A 24,456-nucleotide genomic window follows, 5' to 3' on the forward strand; every position below is an offset into this window, starting at 1 on the left:
CGGAAATGGAGGCAGATCACAGAGAGTAAGTCAACACATACCGACCCGGGACATGCGGTAATGGAGTAGGGAGGACGCTTGTCCGGGGGGTGGTCTCCTCGATGGACAGCACATATTTTGCCAACGAGCCTTTTATGACACTCCATAATCTTTATTGTTCCACACCATTGCCAATCTAAGAATTAGCCACATGAACAGTTGCTTTTTGATACTGAATACACTAGTCTTTTTGAGACACTGAGCAACTTTTTTGTTCTGCGCCCAATGTGATTCTAGCGTGATCCGCATGACCAGTTCCTTGTTTGTTAGGGATATTGAATGTACTATTTTTAATGTGACAAGAATCAGTGACTCTCTTTCCCCTCCTTTTTATAAATCTGTGAGAGGGAGAAAGAATAAACTGGGATTATGTATGAGATACATTGAAATATTGTGAGTCGGGTTTCTGATAACTAGTGATGCATCAGGACAGTCACTATTAGAATTGCCAAGGAAACTATGACACTGTTTGGAAGACTGTGAGCCATGCGTTGTCGAAAAGTAAGGTTCTAGGTCGCTCATTTTAATTTCTATGTTATGACATTATTTTTGGTTGTATGTTTACACCTTCAGACTTTGGAGATCTGTTATTAAAGAATCCTTGGACGGTGGAGATACATTAATAGTACCCAAGTGGTGAGATGCTTAATTATAGGCATGACCGATTATCATTAATTATGTTTGTCACGTGTGTTGTGAGGTGGGGGTTACATTGGTGTGTATGTAAACAAATATAACGGAGCAAGCATTTATTAAGTTTAATGAAGATGTATACTTTTTGCCGATTGTGGACCATACTGCAGCTGGTACCACTCTGATTGATGCAATTACAATTAAGTATGGTATTTTACACACCTTTATAATACCATTTTTGCCCAGAAATAGAAAGAGTGACAAGAAGTGGGTCCTGAAGAATGCCATGAACCAACTGGTCGCCAAAGGCAGAAATATGTTGACCTCACTTTAATAAGGAATATCTATACCCCTATTTTTCACTTAGCTTTTTTAGCCCTAACCATTAGGGACACTGAATAAAGTAGATTTTGTCTCCCTTGGGTTAGTTTTAACACACGGTTTTCACTTTATTTGCACTCTGCCCCTCACTCCGACTTCCATTTGATGATTTAAAAACAAAACACGTCACGCTCCTCTCCTAATAGAAGAGTTGTAGCCCACACTGTGAATCTTGTGGTCACAGGGTGCAAGAGGGAACCCAATGATGAAGCATGTCACCTTTGGGTAAGTGGGGGTTCTCGTCTTTATAAGACTAATGCCCTATTTTTCCTATAACTGACAATATCCCAATATTTTTTGTGAGTATAGTGTATATAGAGTGTTATCGTGGATGTAAATCACTCCACAACTAAACCCTTTTGTGAGATTGAAAAGGTTTGATTTGCCAGTCCGAAAACTGCACACACGTAATGTTTGTAGGTGGGCAGAGGGAAAGAGCCTTATAGCTTATATTAGCAGATGACAACATCTTGTGAGTACTTCCACATCTTTTCTTTGATCTTCATATGTTAATTCTCAGTTAGCTGAACAATATTTATATGTTGGAGGGGTGTTACCATCATTATTTTTCTATTTTTCTCTTCCCGTCCTTTTTAATTTTTATTCCTTTATATTAATATTAGAGAGGACTATGTGTAGTTATATTTTTCAAAACCTAATAAAAAATATTTCACAAAAAATCTGCACACACAGCCTTGAATGGCAGACCTGAGACATGTTTAAAAGGCTACTTAAGTGGGTGCCACAATTAGTGCTGCTGGTCCACTAGTAGAATTTATTTACATGCCCTGGAACATGCAGTACCACTCTACTAGCGACTCACAAGTAAATGAAAGGTGCCAACAGGGTTTAAGCCAATTTTACCATGTTTAGAGGAGCAAGCACAATCACTTTAGCGCTGGTTAGTAGTGGTAAAGTGTGCAGACTTCTAAAGCCATCAAAAATGAGTTCAGGAAACAGGAGGAAGGGAAGGCAAAATGTTTGGTCCAACAAACAACTTTCGGGGCTTTTATGTAGTGGATACCTTTATGACAATCGCCACTATCTGGGAGGTACCTGATGCCACTTCATTAGATACAATCCGATACTTTAGGCATCCGAAACTTTTACAGCATCTAACTCCACCTAAGCTTCTCCTCCCCATCCATTTAAAACCTTGGCAATGCTAATTGTCTCAAAGTCTCCTAGAAATCTGATATCCCACTTATACACCATGATGCATCAACATGAGGCACCTTAATGCACTCCTGCTGCTAGAGAAAAGTGGGTAGCAGAACTTGACTTGCAGTTAACTAACTAACAATGGAAACGTTGCTGCTCCACAACATGTGCCCTCTCCCCTAACTATAATCTCTGATTAATACACATTCAATGTTTATATAAAATATAGCATGCTCCGACAACGCTATACCGACTGGGTCTTAGAAAAACTACCAGAGCTAGAGTCCAAGCTAACGGATTCTTCCATCTGTCTGTCAATTGCTGACTTAAGGGATGAGGTGTGGAGGAATTGTCCAAAATTATTGGGCATACTGTTCTCCTAAATCTCCTTCTGGCACTTCTGGACTATGTTAAGGAAATTCCACCTTCAGTGAAGAAATACAATGTCATGCACTGCTGTCAAAATGTGGTGCTACATTGAGACCATAACAACCCCTAACTGTATCAAAGACTGGCTGAGAGATTTCATAAACTGCAATGAGCAGCTGGATCAGTGGCGGCTCCTCCGCAATGGCGGAAGAGCACCGCCCAATGGGCTCAGAGCCAGCAGCTGAAAAATAAAACAATATTTTATATTTGTTTTCTTTTTCAGGTTCTGTATGATCCAGAATGTGTAGGGAGGGCGGGCCAGGCCATGGGAGAGGGACAATGGAGGGGTAGGTGTACTTTTAAGTGTGTGTGTCAGTTTGGCTGGCCGTTTTAGGCTGGCCAAACTGATATGTGGACTTAGGTTTCTCCAACCCAGCAGAACTGCACTGCCAGGTTGGAGGAACAGCACAGACTCCCTGTGCCTGAGCGAGCATTAATCCAGCCCGCTCGGGTCAATACCCACGCTGCCCTTATGCTTGAGAGCAGTGCCGATATTGGATACATAGTCTGTGATGCTTTCCAAGGGACTGCTGGGACCAGGAAATACAAGCAGAGGAGCGCGAGGCAGCTGGAAGCACCAGGTAAGTTTTAATTAATTAATTTTATTGCTAAACCCCCTGCCGTGTACTCACTGCTGCGCCTCCTCCACCCACCTCACCACTCTTTATCTCTGTCGGCCACCTCTGAACTGGACACCTATTGGGTACTGATGATGGTCCAATCCTGATCTAAGGACTCTCATCCCCCAGAAACACTGGGAGGGCCACAGACACTTAGATCATCTCGAACAACCGATTGCCCCATTTGCTGAACAGCACTGACTCTGAACATGGCACCCTTTACTGATAAAAATAAAGTTAACGCTGCTGTACTGGACGTTGATGGTGCTACCTGACCATCACTTAAAGCATGCATTGAGCTGGTGTCTTTCACTCGTTTATGATTCTCTTTGTGGTATAGGGGTTCTTTCTTTTTGTTTTCTTGAAGCTTTCAGTACATACATAAGTTTAAAAAAAGTTTCATAGCCTTTATGGGTTTTTTACACTTGCATTTTTATACTTAGCTAGAAGTACAGGAACGATTGGCTCCCACCTCGGATGCATTCAGGGCACTCCTGCTACAGATGCCTCCATTTATTATTTTACAAACGCTCCAGTTTTATTGGCAAAAGCCTTTTCCTGTTTCCTCGTGCACGTGCAGTAGTGAGGGAGGGAGCATCCCAGTGATAAACTGCGCCAGGAATACAATTCCCCCGAACTATTGTTGCAGTGGCAAAATAATTGCAAACGTAACATTAATGAATCAGTGCAAACCAAGCGACAGGTGAATACAATTTGTTTACGACGTGGAGCAGAATCCAATACAAATGCACAGCTCAGGCAGAGAGAATAATTCACATTTCATTTTACGAGTTAAGATAATTCATGCTCATAATTACTGCCTCCCTGTGCAGCCGGGTCTTTGAATGCCCTCACCGCTCCGTTGTTGTTGACAAATAAGGACTTTATTTCATTACACGGATTCTTCCCATCAAATAGGATTTTTCTGCATCATTTGTCAATAAAAGCCATTTACAGACTCCTACTGTCTGGCTGCACTATCGATCCAGGCACTAAACTGAAGCTAATATGGATATTAATCCGAAATTGCCCTTAATTTTCAGCAAAAGTCTGACAAAACAAGAGAGCACATACTTGTCGTGGTCACGTGTGTCAACCACGGGTGTCTGACCGATTAGCCATGGTTTGGATGCAATAAAAGAATATACAGCTAGATTCATCATAGTGCCGTTTTGCGAGTCCTTAATAGTGATTATTAAGGAATCGCTATTAAGGATTCATGTAGGAATCGCTAAATAAATTGCGATTCCTACACATTCCTTATTTGCGATTAGCAAATTGCTAATCACAAATAAGGAATAACTCCCCATTCATTTCTATGGGCCTAAAAGCCCAAAGGAATGAATTGGGAGTTATTCCTTATTTGCGATTAGCAATTTGCTAATCGCAAATAAGGATGCGATTTCAAGGGTGCCAGGGGTGTCCAAAGGACTCCCTGTAGCACCCTTGAAATGTAATCTACATTGGTGTTGCGCACACACATGTCCAAAGGACATGTGTGTGTGTGTAACATGCAACTTAGAATAATGCATTTAAATGCATTTTTCAAAGTTTTCGCTATTTACCACGAGGTTTGACCTCGCGGTAAATAGCGGCCCAAAATTGCGATTTCGCAATTTTAAAATGGATCATGAATTGCATTTAAGGAATCTCAAATAGAGATTCCTTAAATGCAATTCCTCGCAAATGTGCGAATTCTTCATTAGCGAATTTTGCATTTGGGACGATGAATCCCAAATGCAAAAATTGCACTCGCAAAGGGCCAGATTCTCAGAATCTGGCCCTTTGCGAGCGCAATTAAGCTTGATGAATCTGGCCGATAATGCCTAATCTAAACGAACCCTGTGTATTAACATATCACAGGGTTAGTTTAGATTAGGTATTATATTATTTTCTAACATATTTGATCGTATTAATTTAAATAACGTTAGTTCTAAATACCGCATTGAAGTACCGACCAAAAATTACATGGATGTAATGTGTTGGTCCACAGAGAAAAAAATCTTCAATAACCATAATTCATGTGAGCCTGGCGCCCACTTTTTATTTCCGTTTGATCACATTTAGTAAATGTATCAACCCAGTACAAAACGATGGGGCTGATTATGATGAAGGTGAACTCACCACCGACAGGCTGTAGATAGCGGGTTCACCGCCATTGTAACGCCACTTTCCACCCGCCATATTTTTATGGCGGGCGGTATTGTGGCAGTTGGAAACTCTGACCGCCACGCATCTGATGGGCTCCTTGTATTCCCAGAAATGGCAGTGGTGCCTACCAAGCACCATCGTTGGGATTATACGATGGTCCATCCCTGCCAGCCTTCCATAGCAGTTCACATGCCCTGGAAAGGTTGGCGGGGATGGACTTTGGGGCCCCATAGCAGGCCCCCCTTTTACCCGGACACTTTCGTTTTTGGGGTTGGGCGCACCTATGGTGCCCCCTACATTTCCCTGCACCATATGGCAGGCACCGCATGGTGCAGGGAAATGTTAAAAGTGCATTTATGACATTCCGATGGGTGCTGCAGCCAGCAGCACTCGCCGCAATGTTATGTATGGCACTTGCGGATGCCGTGGTGGCGGCTGCCTCATAATACCACCTGTGTGACCGGCACCTTGTAGGTGGGCGGGCCCACTCCCTAAGATGACGGCGGACGGACTGAAGTCCATCCTCCATCCTAATCAGCCCCTTTGTATTTTAACAGTGTAAATGCAGTGATATAAATAACACTCTAGAAAACAAAAAAATCGGAACTTTATGAAACAAGATAAAAGTTAACTAAACTAACAACCATAATTAATAAAACATAAAAATACAATGATGTATTGTGAAAACGTGTGAAGAATGTAAATGAAGCCTGTTGAAGAGTTACACAGTGAACTATTTGAAAAAAGTACATATGAATAAAAATGAATACGAATATATAGGAAAGTAGAAAAGTGGTAAAATACACATGCAGCAAGAGTTAACAGCAACTATCGATTAAAACAATACCTGTACATTGTGATATAATGGTTTTACAAAAAACTGCTGGAGGCAGGCTTCACAAGTACCTTAATGGCTGGATTATAGCACTCGTCGCTACAGATGTCTTCATGTATTTTACATATAGTGTAAGAGCATCGGCCGCCATGCTTCCTAAGTTCCGGATCCTTGAATGAAGAGCATGTACCGACTGCTGTACGCAGAACTTCGTACCCAAGTATGATGCCATTTGGGGCCCCTGGTGATGCCCAATTAACTTGTACATATCTGTGAGAAAATAATTAATATTTTTTAGAGCATGCAGCCAGATGGTGAAAATGGCGGGTTCCCAGAGCAGAATAAGATTCATGTAACCTATCTGGAAGAAACAAACAGTGGTGGCTTGCCTTATTTGCTGGGGGATATTTTCTTTGAAATCTTTTGATGATAACGTACATTACCATAATTGTTGACACATTCAAAATAAAAAATTTCTAAAATCTTTGATGAATCCCATTGAGTATGATAATTCCAGGATAACACATAACACTCAATATTAAGTTGAATTTAACAAAAAAATACTTAAAACACTTTTTCTCCATTCATTGTCACTTTATAAGCTTACTTAGAGTTTCAAGCAAAATTGTCAAAGCACAGAAAACACAGCAACGGGAGGCAGTTGTACACAATCACTGTCTGTTACCAAACACTGCAAACATCCATATATGAAACAATAGTTTGACTAAACACAACCTTCATACCTACTGCATAGTCATTCACAATAACAGGGGAAAAGTTGCTTATTTTTGTTCAGCCCTTAATGGTCCAGATAATGAAGCTACTTCTGGCTTCTTGTAGCTAATTTGGAATTATCTTAAAGTTACCTTGGCTAGCATTTCACTAATCGCCCTCCCACAGCTAACACCAGAGAACCTATCCCATCATAAAGAAGTAATGCCTACTTTGTTGTATAATGTTGCGGGGAATGAGATTTTGATATCAATTTATGATCAATTTAATAACTTATCTCATTCATCTATTTTGGACCGCTAGTATCTGTCATTGAGTAAAAGACAACCCCCGCATAGGTTAGACAAACCCCATTAACTGACGCCACTCGGAAGAACCACTTACAACTGATAAAGTTTGAAAGTTTTATATAAAAAATCAAAGTTGGATGCAATTACAATCCTCTCGGGATCAAAGTATACAAAAGAATACAAAATCAATTCCGATATCAGCAATCTAAAGCTTTGATGTGAAGTGGTTCCTTGGCGTCATCTACAGAAAGAGAAAAGTATCACATTAAATCTGTCCCTACTCTATGCTATGTGACATCCCTACTTCGCAAGTTCTTAACCTAAAAAGGTGTCAGCAGTTTGACTCCCAAAGAAGTTCAAACTCTCTTAGCCTCTAAAGGTAACTTAAGTTTAAGAAGCAGTACCCTCTCTGCCTACCCATCCGCTCTTCTAAGGGTCCTCGGCCTACTGCTCTCTAGCGCTCTGATCTTTCTCAGCGCATCTGCTCAAGTCATCTACCCTTGCCCTTCTTCTCTCTGAGCTGTTCTCTCTCGCCTTCGCTGTTCCTTCTGAGCAATTCGCTATCTTATCCCCGGGGTGCTGTCCCTAAAATACACAATCACAGTGTGGGTGGAACGCCCCTTGACGCCCACCACGGACTTTCCCCGATGATGTCAGCTTCTAGCTTCGTCTATTGCTTCATCTCTTTCGCCGTCCGTTAACTTGACCTTTCTTCTTTAGATGTCATCTTCATCTTCTTATTGGTGACTTCATTCAATATTATAATTGACATTTCAGAGCACAAGTCAACATCGTCAACAGAACTTTAAACTACGACTATGATGTTGACCCTTCTAGGTCCTGTGAATGGACTTCTCAAAACAACTCTCAAATTCCAAGCGCTTCTTGTCACGTTCAGGCCATAAACCTCGTCCAGCGTTGTCACCTTAAATCTAACAAGTGCTAGACTTCTTGGCTCTCACGTCCCTATCAAGCTATTTACGACTCCTGTAAGTCCGCTAAATTATATACATTGGACTGTGCTCCTGCTAACCCTTGGTCAATCAGGTTAGAATCACAAATGACCTAAACCCTTCTAACATTTCTACAAAAACCCTTCTACACATATAACCTTTAACACACATTTATGTATTCGTATTTAGCTAAAGTCTTGATTATACTTGAATACATTTTACATAGAATATATATATAATACATAGAGTACGAGGTTATATGCTTATTCGTTACATCGTCGTATGTATACTTTCTGCGCACTTCTCCACGTTACATTTCTCGCCGCTTCTCCATTTAACGTTTCACACGTACATGAATTCTACTTTGCACGTTCTACATTTCGTAAGCATTTCTACACATCAGCCCACTACGTATACGGGCCTTCTAAATCTGATACATGTTCTAAAGTGAATATAGTTACATTTCCTATATTACTTTGGATTATCTCAGTTTTCTATATGCTATAAGTGTCACTTCACATTACGATATACGTTTCATTCCTACGTTTATACAATGTGCTTGTAAATACGGCCTATACATAATTTCTATTCAAATTTGCGCTCTCTCAGTCCCCCCTTTGATGACTTTTAGGAGTCATCACTAACTGCAATTTGAATAACATCTCTAAACAGAACTAGTTACAATATTCCCTCTTTTCATCGTTTCGAGAGCTCTTAAGCTTTTGTACTGTTGATCTTGTAAAGCAGCTAATCTCCTCTCTTGCTCTCTCATTGTTCGTTGTAACCTATTCGACCTATACCATTTATACAATTTTACTAAACCCAACAATGTGATTATGCAAATTAATACTATCAATATAGGTTTTAATATATACCACACAATGCTTTTACCAAGGTTGGCAAACCAACTCCCAACCTTTCCTACTCCATGACCAACTTTTTCCCAAACATTTATTTTTGATATATCTTCGATCTCTTGATGAATCTGTGTAATGTTCCGTATGACTTTCTCAAGTGGTTTTGAATTATCAGGAATATAAGTACAACATTCCTGGACCTTTAAAGCCTTACAAACTCCGCCTTCTTTTGCTAGCAGTACATCTAAAGCAAGTCGGTTCTGAAGAACCATTGCTCTAATCGACTGCATCTCACCTTCTACCAACATTAATGACCTTGCAGTACTTGCAGATAATCTATCCACAACTGTAGCCAGTCTCCTGATCTTAACGTCGTTAAGTATTAAACCTAACATAGGAAACATTGCTCCAAATACATCTCCTACTACCTCTGCATCTCCTACTTCCCTTTTCGCTCTCCTCGAAGCCTTTCCTTCTATTATCGCTACATCCTTTGCATGATATATTTTGGGGAAGACAATTGCCAAGTAACACGAACCATACCAATTGTCAGGTAGTTTTACATAGGCATTTCTTCCACATACAAAATACACATTCGGAATAGCTTGCATTCCTTTCATAAAATCTTTCGTATACTACTCTAAACGAAAAGCATGTTCGCAATTCACTTCACCTACAAATACACTCTCGTAATACGTCTTGCTTCGAGTTAAACATAACTTTCCTTTCTGCGTTCTATCCAATGCTATTGGACCATTGCTACCTTTCTTTTTATGTGCTTTCTCTTCTTCGGTCCAATCCGTTTTCCACTGTCCTGACATTTTTAGAATCTTCTGCCTTCTGTATCTATCATCTACTTGTCCTATGAACTTCTTCTCAACCTCTGATACTTTGCAAGTTAGATTATTTCTGCGTGCATATGATGTATCTAGTGTATCCCAAGGAAGAAAGAACTTAGCTAGTCTATCCTCCTTTTTGTAATAGTCCCACTTATTCATTTGCTTATAATTCGGAACTTCAGGCAGTACCGAATCATAATTTGAAAAGTAGTACTCAAATCCTTCTCTACCATAAAATATACTAAGCAGTAAACTACATGTTATCCCATAAGTCAATGGGAGATGATGATATCTAATGCCTTCGTCTACAGAAGCCGGCAATTGCATACAAACGTAGCAATCTTTGGCCTCCATGGCATCGATATATTCGTACAATAGTTTAGCATATGCGTTTGACCTAAAGTTTCCCTGTGACTCGTCTACATGTAACCTACGAGCTTCATCTGCCAATAACGCCTTTTCACGTATATCGTTGTTCTCCTCCTTTTTCCCCACAAGAGCAGGTCTCAAAGTCGTTATAGGCTTTACATTTGCTGTTTCTTTATCACTTTCATGTCCTATTATGTATGATATTGTCACTACCATAATTATGAGAAAAATTACTATTGTTATCAGTGTACCTATTATGCATCTAGCTTTTCGGTTTGGGTTGCCGTTCTCCATGTTATCAAAACAGCGTAGCTCCTTCTTTTGCAAAAAGTTTTTCCTTCCAGTCTTTGTTTGCCTTATTTGCTTTCTCAGTCTGTAAAGTGCTCTTTATCACAAAGTCTCTTTTTCGCAACAATGTCTTTCCTCTTTTAGCAACCGACAACCCTAACCCTTCTCCGTCCACTAAATGTAATCCCTAATTTTATTCTTCTTTCCACTCGGTGCTAGGTTATCTTCTTCTTTATAGCTTATATACAAAAGTCTTTTATGCATCAACAATTATTTTTGCACCTGCAGCTTTCACAACAATTTCTAATAATTCAAAACGAATAACTTTTTCTTCTTCTTCTGGCATTTGCTGACCAAATGTTGGAAATTGTAATCTATTTAGCACTAGATCTTGAATTTGACTCAAATATGGGGGTATGGGAAGTGTGAAAGTCAGTAACCCCTCAGTCTCGAGTCCAGGCGTCAACATCCATATCTCCACTGCCACAAATGGATCTTGATCGACTACTTTCACTCTCTTCACTCTCCCAGATTTCTGTCCCCAAGACATCTGCTAGATAAGTCCACTCTGGGGTGGCGTACCTCCTGCAGGGCACACGTACCCTCCTCGATCTCCTTGGACTTTCAGTTCCTGAATCTGTAGTTTCCTCCTCCTGATCCGATTCTTCAGCGATCGGGACAAGAGTTCTTTCTTGCTTTTCTTCTGAGCTTGGCCTTTTCTTTCTCTCCGGCCAACTGGCTTCGTCTCTTTTTGTCCTCCTGCTCCTTGTTCTTGGACCAGTCTCTTGGTCACTCTCAGTTTGTTCGATATCTGTATCGGACTCCCAACTACTTTCTTCTCCCGAGGCGACTTCGGTCTCACTGGTATCCTGACCTTCGTCGACCTGTTCCGTCTCAATCTCAGCCTCTTCGCTCACCTCCACAGCTTGGCTTTCCCCCTCTATGGCTTCTCCGCTTTCCGCTGGATTCTCATCCGAGAGAGGAGCTGTTTCTTCTAGAGGTGTTGGCACTCTTCGGGTGTGTGAGGCATGTATCCAGTTTGGCAGACCTCCACACTTTACTGCAGTATTCGTCACAAGTATAACTTGAAACGGTCCTCTCCAGCGCACATCTAAGCAGTTCTTCCTGACATGCTTCTTCACCAGGACCCAGTCTCCCGGACTCAGGTCGTGGCACAGATCTTGTGCTGATGGAACCTCTGCAGCCTGGACCTGGAGGGACACAGAATTAACGGCGTCAGATAGTCCCTTACAGTAGTCCAAGATCAAATCGTCTGTGATGTTCACTAGAGCTGCAGTCGGAACCGATGGCAATCTCATGGCTCTCCCCATTAGCACTTCATGAGGAGAGAGACCTGTTTTCCTATCCGGTGTGCTACGTATGCTCATAAGAACCACTGGAAGTGCGTCTGGCCAACTCAGGGATGTTGCTGAACAAACTTTGGCAAGTCTGGACTTTATCGTGCTGTTGATTTGCTCTACAATCCCTGAAGCTTCTGGTCGATAGCTGCAGTGTAACTTCTGATCAATATTCAAAGCTGAACATAGCATCTTCACTATTTCGCTATTAAAATGAGTTCCTCTGTCCGATTCCAAAGAGGATGGCACCCCAAACCTCGGTATTAACTCTCTAAGTAACAATTTTGCTACTGTAAGTGTATCGCACCTACGTGTAGGGTAAGCCTCAACCCATCTAGAAAATATGCAGACAATCACTAAAACGTATCTGAGTCTGTTGCATTTAGGCATTTCAATAAAATCAAGCTGCATTCTATTGAAAGGCCCCCCAGACCTCCCAATGTGACTCAATGTAACTGGTGTTCTCTTGCCCACATTTAGTTGCTGACAGATCGTACATCGCTGACACACAGCTTCTGCCGCTACTCTAAATTTGGGATTAAACCATGTTTGTCTGAATACTCTCACCATAGCATCTCTTCCTATGTGTGCTGATCCATGCAATTTCCTTGCCATTGGACTAACAAGTTCATTTGGTAAAACTGCTCTCCCATTGGCTGAGATCCAAAAGTTCATTTCACTTTTTGTACATCCAGCTGTCTCCCAGCCCTTTTTCTCATCATCTGGTGCATTTTCCTGAACACATTTCAACTCATCCCATGTATCTACAGTGTCTAACAACATTGTCAATTCAGTTCTTTCCTGGATTCCCCCCACTTTTACATCAGTGTGAGAATATCCCTGTTCTGCGCAGTAACGCGCTACTTCATCCGCATAGCGGTTTCCTAGTGACACAAAGTCAACGTTCTTTGTATGCGCTGCACATTTGACCACTGCTATGGCTGTTGGACCTTGCAATGCCTCTAACAAAAGTCTCACGAATTCTCCATTCCTAATGGGAGAACCCGAGGAGGTCATGTAACCTCTTTGAGACCATAACTGCCCGTAATCGTGAACTACCCCGAAACCATACTGGCTATCGGTGTATATGGTGACTCGAAGTTTGTCGCCCGCTAAGCAAGCACGAGTCAAAGCAACAATTTCAGCTACCTGGGCGGAGTGTACTCCTTCCAGGCAAGCGGCTTCTATTACTCTCGTAATTGTGCAAACTGCATAAGCTGCTCTCAGCTGACCGACATTGTCTCTTACACATGAACCATCAACAAAGAAAATTTCATCTGGGTCAGTCAATGGCTCATCTACAATATCGGGTCTCGGTTTGGTGCATAGTTCAGTCACATCAAGGCAGTCATGATCTGTACAATTTTCATCATCCACCTCATTCGGAAGTGGCATCAAAGTTGCAGGATTCAAGACGGAGCATCTTTTTAGGGTCACATTCTCGGCAGCCAGTATGACTTGCTCGTAGCGTGTGAGCCTGCTATTTGTCAGATGCTGAGTCTTAGTCCTGGTCATTAACAGTTCTACAGAATGTGGTACATACACCTCTAACTGATGACCCATGACTACGCTTTCAGATCGTTCAATGCTGACACCCGTTGCAGCTACGGATTTTAGACATCCGGGCAACGCTGCGGCTACTGGATCTAATGTAGCCAAGAAATACGCCACTGGTCTACGCGCATTTCCGTGGATCTGAGCTAAAACTGCTAAAGCGCATCCCTCTCTTTCGCAGCAGTAAAGCAAAAATGGTTTTGTGTAATCAGGCATTCCTAAAGCCGTGGCACGACATAAGTCCTCCCTCAGCTGCAAAAACGCCATCAAACAATCTTTGTCCCATGGTACCGGATCACTTACTCCTTTATGCGTCAGTTGTAATAACGGTTTTGCCTTCAGTGAGAAGTTGGCTATCCACTGCCGACAGTAACCGACCATACCTAGAAACATCCTGACTTCTCTTTGTGTTGTAGGCGCATTCATTTTCATGATCGCCTCTATTCTGTCTGGAGACACCTTCCGCTTTCCCTTTTCAATCCTATGGCCCAAGTATTGCACTTCAGTCTTACAATATTGCAATTTACTTGGAGACACCTTGTGCCCATTCTCGGCCAAGTGATTTAACAAGGTTATGGTGTCTTCTCTGCAAGCTTCCTCAGTTTCTGACGCAACTAGGAGGTCGTCTATGTACTGGACTAGAACCGAATTCTTGGGCAGTACTAGACTTTCAAGATTTCTTTTTAATAACTGGTTAAAGATCGATGGGCTTTCTGTATACCCCTGAGGGATACGACACCATGTTAAAACGCGATCTTCCAGCTTAAAAGCGAAAAGATACTGGCTCTCTTCATCTAAAGGTATCGAAAAGAAAGCCTGGCATAAATCTATCACTGTAAACCATTCAGCTTGGAACGGTATCTGAAATAATATCACTGATGGATTCGGTACCACTGGACAACATGAGACAACAATGTTATTAATCTTCCAAAGATCCTGCACTATTCTGTATTTCCCACTAGGCTTCTGCAAACCCATGATCGGGGAGTTACATGGACTTCCCACGATCTCCTTCAGTATTCCCTGTTTAATCATGTATTCGATCACAGGCTTTATTCCTGCAATCGTCTCTGGAGTCAACTTGTATTGTGGGGTTCTTGGATACTCCGCATTGGGTCTTACCAAGATTTTTACTGGTTCTACTCCTTTAATCAGTCCTATTTCTTCTCCAGTAAAATCCCACACCTCAGCTGACACTTTCTCCCTCAAATCCTGTGGAAGTTCCTCCACTGTTAAGGTAGGATATAGTTCCACGCACTCTTGCGAGTTTACAATTTTAAAATCAGCATCCTCATCATTTGTCTGTACTTCAACTCCTTCAGGTGTACAATGTATTGTGCAATTCAGTTTACACAATAGATCTCTTCCTAGCAAACACACAGGGCTAGAATCACAGATCACAAACTGATGTTCGTCACTGTAATTCCCTATTTTTACTGACACTGGTTCGGTCAGAGGATTAGTCATCCTCTTGTTTGCGACTCCTACCACCTGAATCGTCTCTCCCGATATTGGCAAACCTGGGACTACCGCTGATCTCAACGTGGATCGAGTAGCACCCGTATCTACCAAAAAGGTTGTAGGACATCCAGCTACTTCAGCCTCTACGTATGGTCCTCTCTGATCTACTTCCAGGGCTGCTCCTAGAGTACAGTCTTCCTCCCTATTCACTCGTTGCCCTGTAAGAGGATCAACGTAGTAGCATTCTTCTCCTCCTACAAACAATGGCATTTGTCTATAGGTTTTCCCTCCGTTTGTGATGCGAGGCGGTTGAGGAAACGGGGCTCGAGGAGTCTGAGTCCCCCCTTTGATAAACTTTCCCTTCGGGGCTGCGGCTCCCTTAACCACGTTATTCTGTACCTCTTCCTCCTCTTGTTCTAATTCCCCTGTCTCAACACTGTAAGGACACTCGCGTCTCCAATGTCCCACTTCGTTACACTGATGACACCTCGTTGTCTTTTTCAGTGTCGCGATATCCATTCTCGGTCTCGGTTTTTCTTCCTCATCTCTGCTCTGATTATTCTGTTTCTTTGCTTGCGTTCCTATTCCCTGTTGCCGCTGTCCACCCTTTCCAGCTGCTTGCATTTGTACCAGCATTAACTTTTCCTTGAGTTTCTTTGCCTTTGAATCTATCTCATCGCTACAGTACCTTGCATACCTCAGAATTTCATCTAAAGGTTTGTTCTGCCAACAGATCAAATGCTGTTGTATCATCAGGCTTATGTCTGGTCTTAATCCTAGAACAAACTTCGACACAAACTGTCCTATGTCCTTAGGATCCATTACATCTAACCCACTGTATTGTTTAAATGCTTTCAGTAGCCTCTCATAGAACTCGTGAACTGTCTCTTTGGGCTCCTGAGTTGTTCGATCTATCTTAACCCAGTCTATGTCTTGTACTGGCACTTTCTCTTTTAGCCATGTTATTACTCTTTCGTATTTCTCCATGACTCTGTCTGATGGACCATTTGTCCGAATATCTCTCGGAGGCTCGCAAGCGGGCCATTCAACACTAAGCTTGCATGCCGTCCACAAATCTCCGGGTACTACGATATCGAACAATGTGTTCAAATCGATCCACAGTACCTTAGAGATCTTTACGAACCTCTCTACCTGCTTGTACCACTCAACGGGGTTTTCTCTAAGCTTTGGGAAGGAATTGGTAAATGCCGCCAAATCCCCCCTACTCCAGGGTACATGAACATAATTTCCGTTCGCGATTTCTCGCAAAGGGAAAGCTTCCATTCGCATTAGGTCTGTATCTTGGGACTTCGCAATTGTACTTCTTCTAACAGATCCCCTTTTAGACCATTTTTCCTCCCATCTATCTAGATCTCTCCATATTCTGATACACATGACTAGTTCTCGTATGTGTACCCTTAGTCCTATCGTTCTACGTTCATCCAGATCTAGGTCTGTGCAATTCAGCCTATGATTGGGCTGTAAAGCTTTGGTTCGTGACAGGTCTATCATATATCTATTTGCCAAATTAGATAAATTTTCATGAGCTGACCTCGCTTTCCGAGTAACATCCTTGGCTAAGAACAATATTTCATCTGGTGCGTACAATTCTAACCTTTCTATTTTCACTGTGCCGTCAATTATTTCATCTAAGTCTGATTTTAAGCTCATTACATCAATCCGTCTAGCTTTTATTTCAGCTCTCAGTATGTCAGTCCTAGGTGGTTCGCTCATACCTCTCTTATCTCCACTATGCGCCCTACGCCTGAGCACAGGTGAGTTATGAGGAGTTTTCCTTCCATCTCTTTGTTCCCACCTCTCTAGATCCCAAGCCTTTCCATCTTCCCGTGGGGTGTGGTGGAACATTACTCCATCCCCCATCCCTACACTTCGTCGTTTCGGCTCGGTTTCTCCAGATACGAGATAGGATCCACCGTTCTGTTCTAAACCACTGTAACTCGCTTGTTGTCTGGTGTCGCTCAATAACCGATAAGGTCCTTCATGGCCCTCCATGCTCCCGCGATCTCGTTCTTGATCACCAGAAGTATGGCGAGACGTTTCGCGACTCCCTATATTCTCATGACTCCGTTCGCGTTCACCGGATGCATGGCGAGACCCTTCACGACTCTCCATGTTCCCGTGATTCCAATGTTGCACCGTTTCACCCGGGGTATGGTGAGTGCATCTGAAAGTATTACGGTACTCCTGCGTCCTTCGTTCTCCTTCACTAAAGGTGACACGAGGCACTTCGCCACACCCTGTACTCCTGTCTTCGTGCATTTGCCTATTGCCGCTGATAGTAGGACAATTATTTCCTCTGCTTTCCTGACTCCCTCTCTCCCACTCCGGGCTGCTTTCGCCAGCTCCACAATGAGAGAGGATCCGGTTATCCTGATCTCTCCACTCTGCTCCTGTTTCTAAACTTTTATTCCGAGCCTCTTCGGCAGTATCCCATTCTTTCAGGTATTCCCTTAATTCCTTATGGGTTTTCGGTTTTGGTCCCCTTAAGTCCATTGGCCCTCTTTGACGCCCTTGTTCTACCCAGGGACCTGTTGCGGCATCTAATGGAGTACTCCGACTCCTCGGTGCTAATATCTGCCTCTGATCCCTATTCTCCATTTCTGCCCTTTCCCTGTCCCATCGTGCCTGTTCCTCCTGCTGGACCCCTTCTGGGTTGTAGATTGACACAATAGGGCCTATGGTAACCGGTACTTGTAGAGCGTCTGGCATTTGGTAGGACCTTGCCTGTTGCATTTCTGGCATTTTCTGGACCACGAATCTTCCCACTACTCTCTGTTCGGAACTAGATTGAGGTACTTCCTCCTCTTTCTTAGCATCCCACTCTGTTACTGGGATCGATTTGTATTCCCCCCATCTAGCTCCGTCCTCTTGTGGTAGTATAGGACTTGCGGCCCCTCCGCTGTACGGAGGTGGTCTATCTGTCAATAGCCTCTCTATCAAGTCCTCTTCTGTCTCGCTTTCCTCTTCTTCCTCTAGAGGTTTCTTTTCTCCCGTGGCTTCTATCATGGTGAACAATTTGTCTGCTTCTATCTTTTGTACTCTCCATTTCTTAGCTTCCTCATCCCATTTGGCATCCTGTACTGCCTTTACCGATCGTCTCACTCTTTCCTGGCGCCTCTTTACGCTCTTTTCGTGTGCTGTTCTAAACCATACACTAAGCGCTTCGAACTGTGTTGGCCTCGGTAGAGGTCTTGTTGCAAGCATTGCCGCTTTTAGTTCGTTCAACACATCTAGCTTAAACGTTCCAAATCTCGGAAACGCCAGTTCCTTGTTCCCTTCCGTTAGCTTGTTCCACTCTGAAATCCATAATATCGAGTGTAAGCCTACATTCACTGCCATATAATAAGCTGGTGTGCCTTCTGGTGGAGCTTCCTCTCCGGCATATAAGTTTCTTCTATTTCTCCTAAAGAGTGCTCTTAAACTCTTAAAACACTTCATTTCGATAATCTACAATTTTCCTCTACTCTTCCTTGTTTACGTCCCGATGACAACCAACAACCAATCCCTACGCGGCTCTCGCTAATCGGCCTATCTCAGTGCGACTTTCCGCTGACGTCTGACAAACTAACCAATCTCAGCTCGGTTCTATGCTGACGTCACTCGTTTCCTCTGCAGCAATTCTCCTTCTTTCTCAATTTTCCTCACGATTTCATATGCGTTTTCATTCATACACTGAAAAAATGACTACTTCCGTCCAAGCGATCACTTTTCTCTGACTGTACGGCCACAGTCTAACTGTAATTGTCACCTCAACTGACGAAACGTCTTTCCTCTTACGGTCAGACGATCGCCTCAACTGATAGGTTACTTACACACAGTAAACGTACGACCAGCGTCCGTTACTCATTCACTCACTCATACGCTCCCCCTATCATCGGTCTGTCGGGAAATCAATGGTACCTCATGACCCCCTTTCAATGGTAGACAAATTACTCTGGGTGTTCGATACACCCGAACCACTTAAGTCCTTCCCTGGAGCTTAAGATTTCATCCGGTTGCGCGCGCTCACAACCTTCCCTCAATCACACTACAGGCATTCAACTCCGCTTGACATTACAACACAGGAACAACATAAAACACCGCAATCTTACAACGCATGACCCTTATACTCACTCTCGACCGACTCTGCTGCTTTTCTCTCGTCGCACCGTCAGCACCGTCTTCGGCTGGGATTCTTCTTCTGGTCGTCGATGACTAGGGACCTTGGGGTAAACTAAACCTGGCCTAGGTCGTCTTCCTCAAGAAGATAACCATCATTTCTCTGCTACCAACTGCGGGGAATGAGATTTTGATATCAATTTATGATCAATTTAATAACTTATCTCATTCATCTATTTTGGACCGCTAGTATCTGTCATTGAGTAAAAGACAACCCCCGCATAGGTTAGACAAACCCCATTAACTGACGCCACTCGGAAGAACCACTTACAACTGATAAAGTTTGAAAGTTTTATATAAAAAATCAAAGTTGGATGCAATTACAATCCTCTCGGGATCAAAGTATACAAAAGAATACAAAATCAATTCCGATATCAGCAATCTAAAGCTTCGATGTGAAGTGGTTCCTTGGCGTCATCTACAGAAAGAGAAAAGTATCACATTAAATCTGTCCCTACTCTATGCTATGTGACATCCCTACTTCGCAAGTTCTTAACCTAAAAAGGTGTCAGCAGTTTGACTCCCAAAGAAGTTCAAACTCTCTTAGCCTCTAAAGGTAACTTAAGTTTAAGAAGCAGTACCCTCTCTGCCTACCCATCCGCTCTTCTAAGGGTCCTCGGCCTACTGCTCTCTTGCGCTCTGATCTTTCTCAGCGCATCTGCTCAAGTCATCTACCCTTGCCCTTCTTCTCTCTGAGCTGTTCTCTCTCGCCTTCGCTGTTCCTTCTGAGCAATTCGCTATCTTATCCCCGGGGTGCTGTCCCTAAAATACACAATCACAGTGTGGGTGGAACGCCCCTTGACGCCCACCACGGACTTTCCCCGATGATGTCAGCTTCTAGCTTCGTCTATTGCTTCATCTCTTTCGCCGTCCGTTAACTTGACCTTTCTTCTTTAGATGTCATCTTCATCTTCTTATTGGTGACTTCATTCAATATTATAATAGACATTTCAGAGCACAAGTCAACATCGTCAACAGAACTTTAAACTACGACTATGATGTTGACCCTTCTAGGTCCTGTGAATGGACTTCTCAAAACAACTCTCAAATTCCAAGCGCTTCTTGTCACGTTCAGGCCATAAACCTCGTCCAGCGTTGTCACCTTAAATCTAACAAGTGCTAGACTTCTTGGCTCTCACGTCCCCATCAAGCTATTTACGACTCCTGTAAGTCCGCTAAATTATATACATTGGACTGTGCTCCTGCTAACCCTTGGTCAATCAGGTTAGAATCACAAATGACCTAAACCCTTCTAACATTTCTACAAAAACCCTTCTACACATATAACCTTTAACACACATTTATGTATTCGTATTTAGCTAAAGTCTTGATTATACTTGAATACATTTTACATAGAATATATATATAATACATAGAGTACGAGGTTATATGCTTATTCGTTACATCGTCGTATGTATACTTTCTGCGCACTTCTCCACGTTACATTTCTCGCCGCTTCTCCATTTAACGTTTCACACGTACATGAATTCTACTTTGCACGTTCTACATTTCGTAAGCATTTCTACACATCAGCCCACTACGTATACGGGCCTTCTAAATCTGATACATGTTCTAAAGTGAATATAGTTACATTTCCTATATTACTTTGGATTATCTCAGTTTTCTATATGCTATAAGTGTCACTTCACATTACGATATACGTTTCATTCCTGCGTTTATACAATGTGCTTGTAAATACGGCCTATACATAATTTCTATTCAAATTTGCGCTCTCTCAATGTCTTTGCAGCTAATGAGACCACATCATGATCCCTTATTACCAAGTCTGCACAGAGATGCCATAACTGCATACCTACATAACAAGACTGACACATGTAAGTATGTAACAACAAATGTACAATACATCGTCAACAATTTCTTTCATTCTAAACCATGGTTGAACTTGAGAATTTGAAAAATATTAAATGGGCTACGCAATGGCCATTGTAGCCCAATGTATTCAATACTATGGGTTACAAAGGCTCTATGGCTCACTCTACATCAGAGGTTTCATATCTCTATTTCCCTTAGGAATGCCTAGTCACACATGTAGGATTTCACTGAGCAAAGCAGGAGACAAGAAAAAGTAGGTTTAATTCTTAGAAATCAACTTCAGTCCGGCAAATTCTTCAAGCTAGACCAGAACTCGATTTTTCTTGAAGGTTTGCAGTGTCATCTGTAGCCTGCCATATCTCAACAAAAAAGGCATCGGGGCCAATAGAAATCAAAGTATTTGGTTTGGCAAAGTGAGTAGTGTGTGCCATACAGAAAATGTATCAAGTGCCAGCCGCGGTCAGAAGTGGGAGTACCTGCAAGACGGTGACGTGGGGAGGCGGAGGGGCAGGGTGGGGAGTAGTAATGTATGGATTACGGAGCTTTACAGGTAAGTAAACATATAAATAAATAAGACGAATTCCGTTGCGCGCACTGCATCGCATTTGGGGATGAAAGTGGTGTCTGTGAAAGCTTTTGTAAAGAGATCAACAGATAGAATGCAAGTTATTAATATGTCAACAGGTAATCCTACCAGTTTAGGAAAACAGAATTTGTTAGGTTACAACACAGTTCACTGAGAAAACTCTGTTCAATACCTGTTATCTATGGCACAAGCAACAGACTATTCCCATTAGAAGTCAGTGATAAGTTCAAGCAGTACCAAATACCACCAAGGGCAATAAACAAATTGATTTCAGTAAGCAAAATGACACAAAAATGGTTAAAAAGCAAGAGGAACATCAAAGTGCCAATCAAAGTCAATGTTGTGGTAAACCAAGGGTGAAAGCGATTGAGTTGGAGTCAGGTAAACCTTGTGGGTCTCACGCTCCAAAGTTTCAACTTGCGACTTTGTTACTGTCTTGGTCCTAAGTATCTTCTAGTGGGACAAGATGGTGGCTGAAGCTGGCAACCCCAAGGAACTGCCTCTTTTTGCATGATCACCTCTAAGTTTTTGGACCGATGCAGCTAGTTTTTCGACTCTGAAAGCGCACTGAGGCCTGCTAGCCAGACATCAGTGCCATTACTCAGGCCTTTTGTCTGATTGGGTCACATACCACTGGCATAAGTTAACTAATTATAAGCACCTATTATATGGCATAAGGGGTACCCAGGGCCTGTAAATTAAGGTGTTTCTCGTGCACTGCCACACATATTGTGCCACCATGAGTGAGACACAGCACAGTATGGCCCCCAGCACGCCATTGCTAGCTGGCAGAGCAGTTTTCTACTGATAACTCAACGTTGCCATTTAAATCAATGGCAAAGCCCAAAACCTTTGTTTTGAATATTTATAAGTCACCCCTAAGGCGGGTTGACTGAGTCCTAAAGGTGGGTTGCGTTATTTTAAAAGTTGGACATGTGGTTCCTTAACATGCCCTTGCAGTAAAAACCCTACACTGACATTTTTACTGTGGAAAGGCTAGTAGCCCCATTGGTGAGTACAGAGTTACATGCCGAGTACTCAGCAGTGCTAAGTAACAGAGAGGGCTACTAAGTTTGATACTTCAAGGTATCAGAAGAATTTGTTTATTAAACCTGATCTAATGGCCAAGTCAAAATTAATGTGACCTTTTCCCAAATGTCAACTTTAGTAAGTAGCCACTGTGTTGCCCATAGTTTTGCAGTGAGCATTTACAGTTGCTGGGCACGAGATAGCCTACTGATCTCCTGGAGGCAGGTGTGAACAACTCTCGGGAAGGAGCACAACGGGCCTTTTGAAGATGTGTGATTTTTTTCCTGGCAGGAAGGCCATATAGGGTGTGAGCCCAAAAGGTAAACTTTAAAAGGGTAAGCCGGCTTTGAAGGGCGAATGATAGACCCACATGAGAGGGGCTGCTCTTTTGGTTTTGCAGTCAGGAGGGCTTCAAGGACAGAGAAGAGGAAACCATTGTCAAACTGGTTCTCCCATGGGTTAGGGAGCTCCACACATCAAGAGAAGGGTTCTGCCATCTTGGGGGTGGTTAGGCTGATGGATTCTGGGTTAGCTAGATACCACACTTCATAGGAAGCCATCATTAGGCAGGTGGGGACCAGGTAGCCCATTGGCTTGTAGTCATCGCATCTTTATTGGCACAAACTGTGCCAACATGTGGCCCACGGCACCCAGACCTTAGATCATGTTTATACTGAAGAGTGGACCGATAAAGGACTGCCCTGCTGTTCCCTGGACCCATCAAAGATAGTCTGCCCCAAGACTAAGCTGCACCTGTTGCTCCTTGGGTTACCAAAGAGAGGAATGTGCCTGTCATACCCTGCTTGAGCTAAAGTTGTCTACAAGCCTCAGAAAAAAGAAGTGACTTTAATAGTCACTTGGATAACTTCCTGTTACAATTACATGGCCACCAAATCTCAAGAAGTCTGCTCTGGTGAGTTGGTAGCAAGAATGTCAGGCCACAAACCTCCTGAACCTCAAAAGTGGCATCAGAGTCTGCTGGGTCCAGGAGAGTCATCAGAATGCAGTATGGTCACCCTGTAACAAAGTTATCACCAGTGAAAGGGGACCACTGGTTTTGCTGCATCCAGAGACCAGAGGTAACTGGTTTTTGGTTCGACAGCAATCAAAATTTAAAAAAATGCATTGACCCCTTTGGCCAATGTTGCTCCACTGTGTTCTTGGACCACGCACCAGATCAGCATCATTCAGCATCCTGTATTGCTTGTATTAGTATTACTCCTTTGAAGTCTATGGTTGTTCCCTCACCAAGCCTAGAACTGGATTGAAGGCTGCTTTGACTGCAAGGTAAATTTTCAACCATGCCTCTTAAGCATCTGTGACTCACTCTCTGTTGGAGCTGGTCACCCAAAGCAGGTAAGTATTTAAGTTTATAACTTTCTAAACGTTTTTAAGGTTTGCAAAGTTTGACAGCTAATTGAGTTCATTCAATGATTTATTGTTTGGAAAGAAAAAGGAGTGATGTAATGGTCCTTTAAAAAATGCATATCTCAGATCCCTCTGGTGGATTTCTGTCATTGAAGTGTCATATTGAAGATAAAAATACAACCTACTTTATAAAATGGTTTAGATTTTTATTGTGCCCTGTTTCTTTCGTATATTACTGTTTTGACCCTTTATAATGTGTTACACTTGTTCCTTCCTTTGATAAAGTCTGACTGACCACAGCAACAGCTACCCAGGCTTGAACCAAGGTGTTTCAAACAAATCTGACTGATCCCAGTACAGGTAGTGAGTTTATTACACAGTGAGGTCCCACCAACCACACAATATAATGAACCATTTTCTTCACAGCAATGGTCCTTCAAAATCATAAATGCTATTCTCTAGCTCCTGCAGATGCCTTTGGTTTGGCACAAAGAACTGAAGAATTTGATAC

The 24,456-nt window shown here is 42.6% G+C and overlaps 1 protein-coding gene across 1 annotated transcript in view; it reads right to left on the reverse strand.

The window, feature by feature from the left end:
* The window catches only part of USH2A (usherin), a 2,319,650-nt gene that overhangs the window by 900,734 nt on the left and 1,394,460 nt on the right, over positions 1-24,456 (reverse strand). Inside the window, exon 38 of the mRNA XM_086925936.1 lies at positions 2,715-2,824. Coding sequence (XP_086782062.1) covers positions 2,715-2,824 — 110 coding nt within the window. The remainder of the gene's footprint in view (positions 1-2,714; positions 2,825-24,456) is intronic.

This window comes from Lissotriton vulgaris, chromosome 6 (genome assembly GCF_964263255.1).
Source record: "Lissotriton vulgaris chromosome 6, aLisVul1.2, whole genome shotgun sequence".
Classification (NCBI taxonomy): Eukaryota; Metazoa; Chordata; class Amphibia; order Caudata; family Salamandridae; genus Lissotriton; species Lissotriton vulgaris.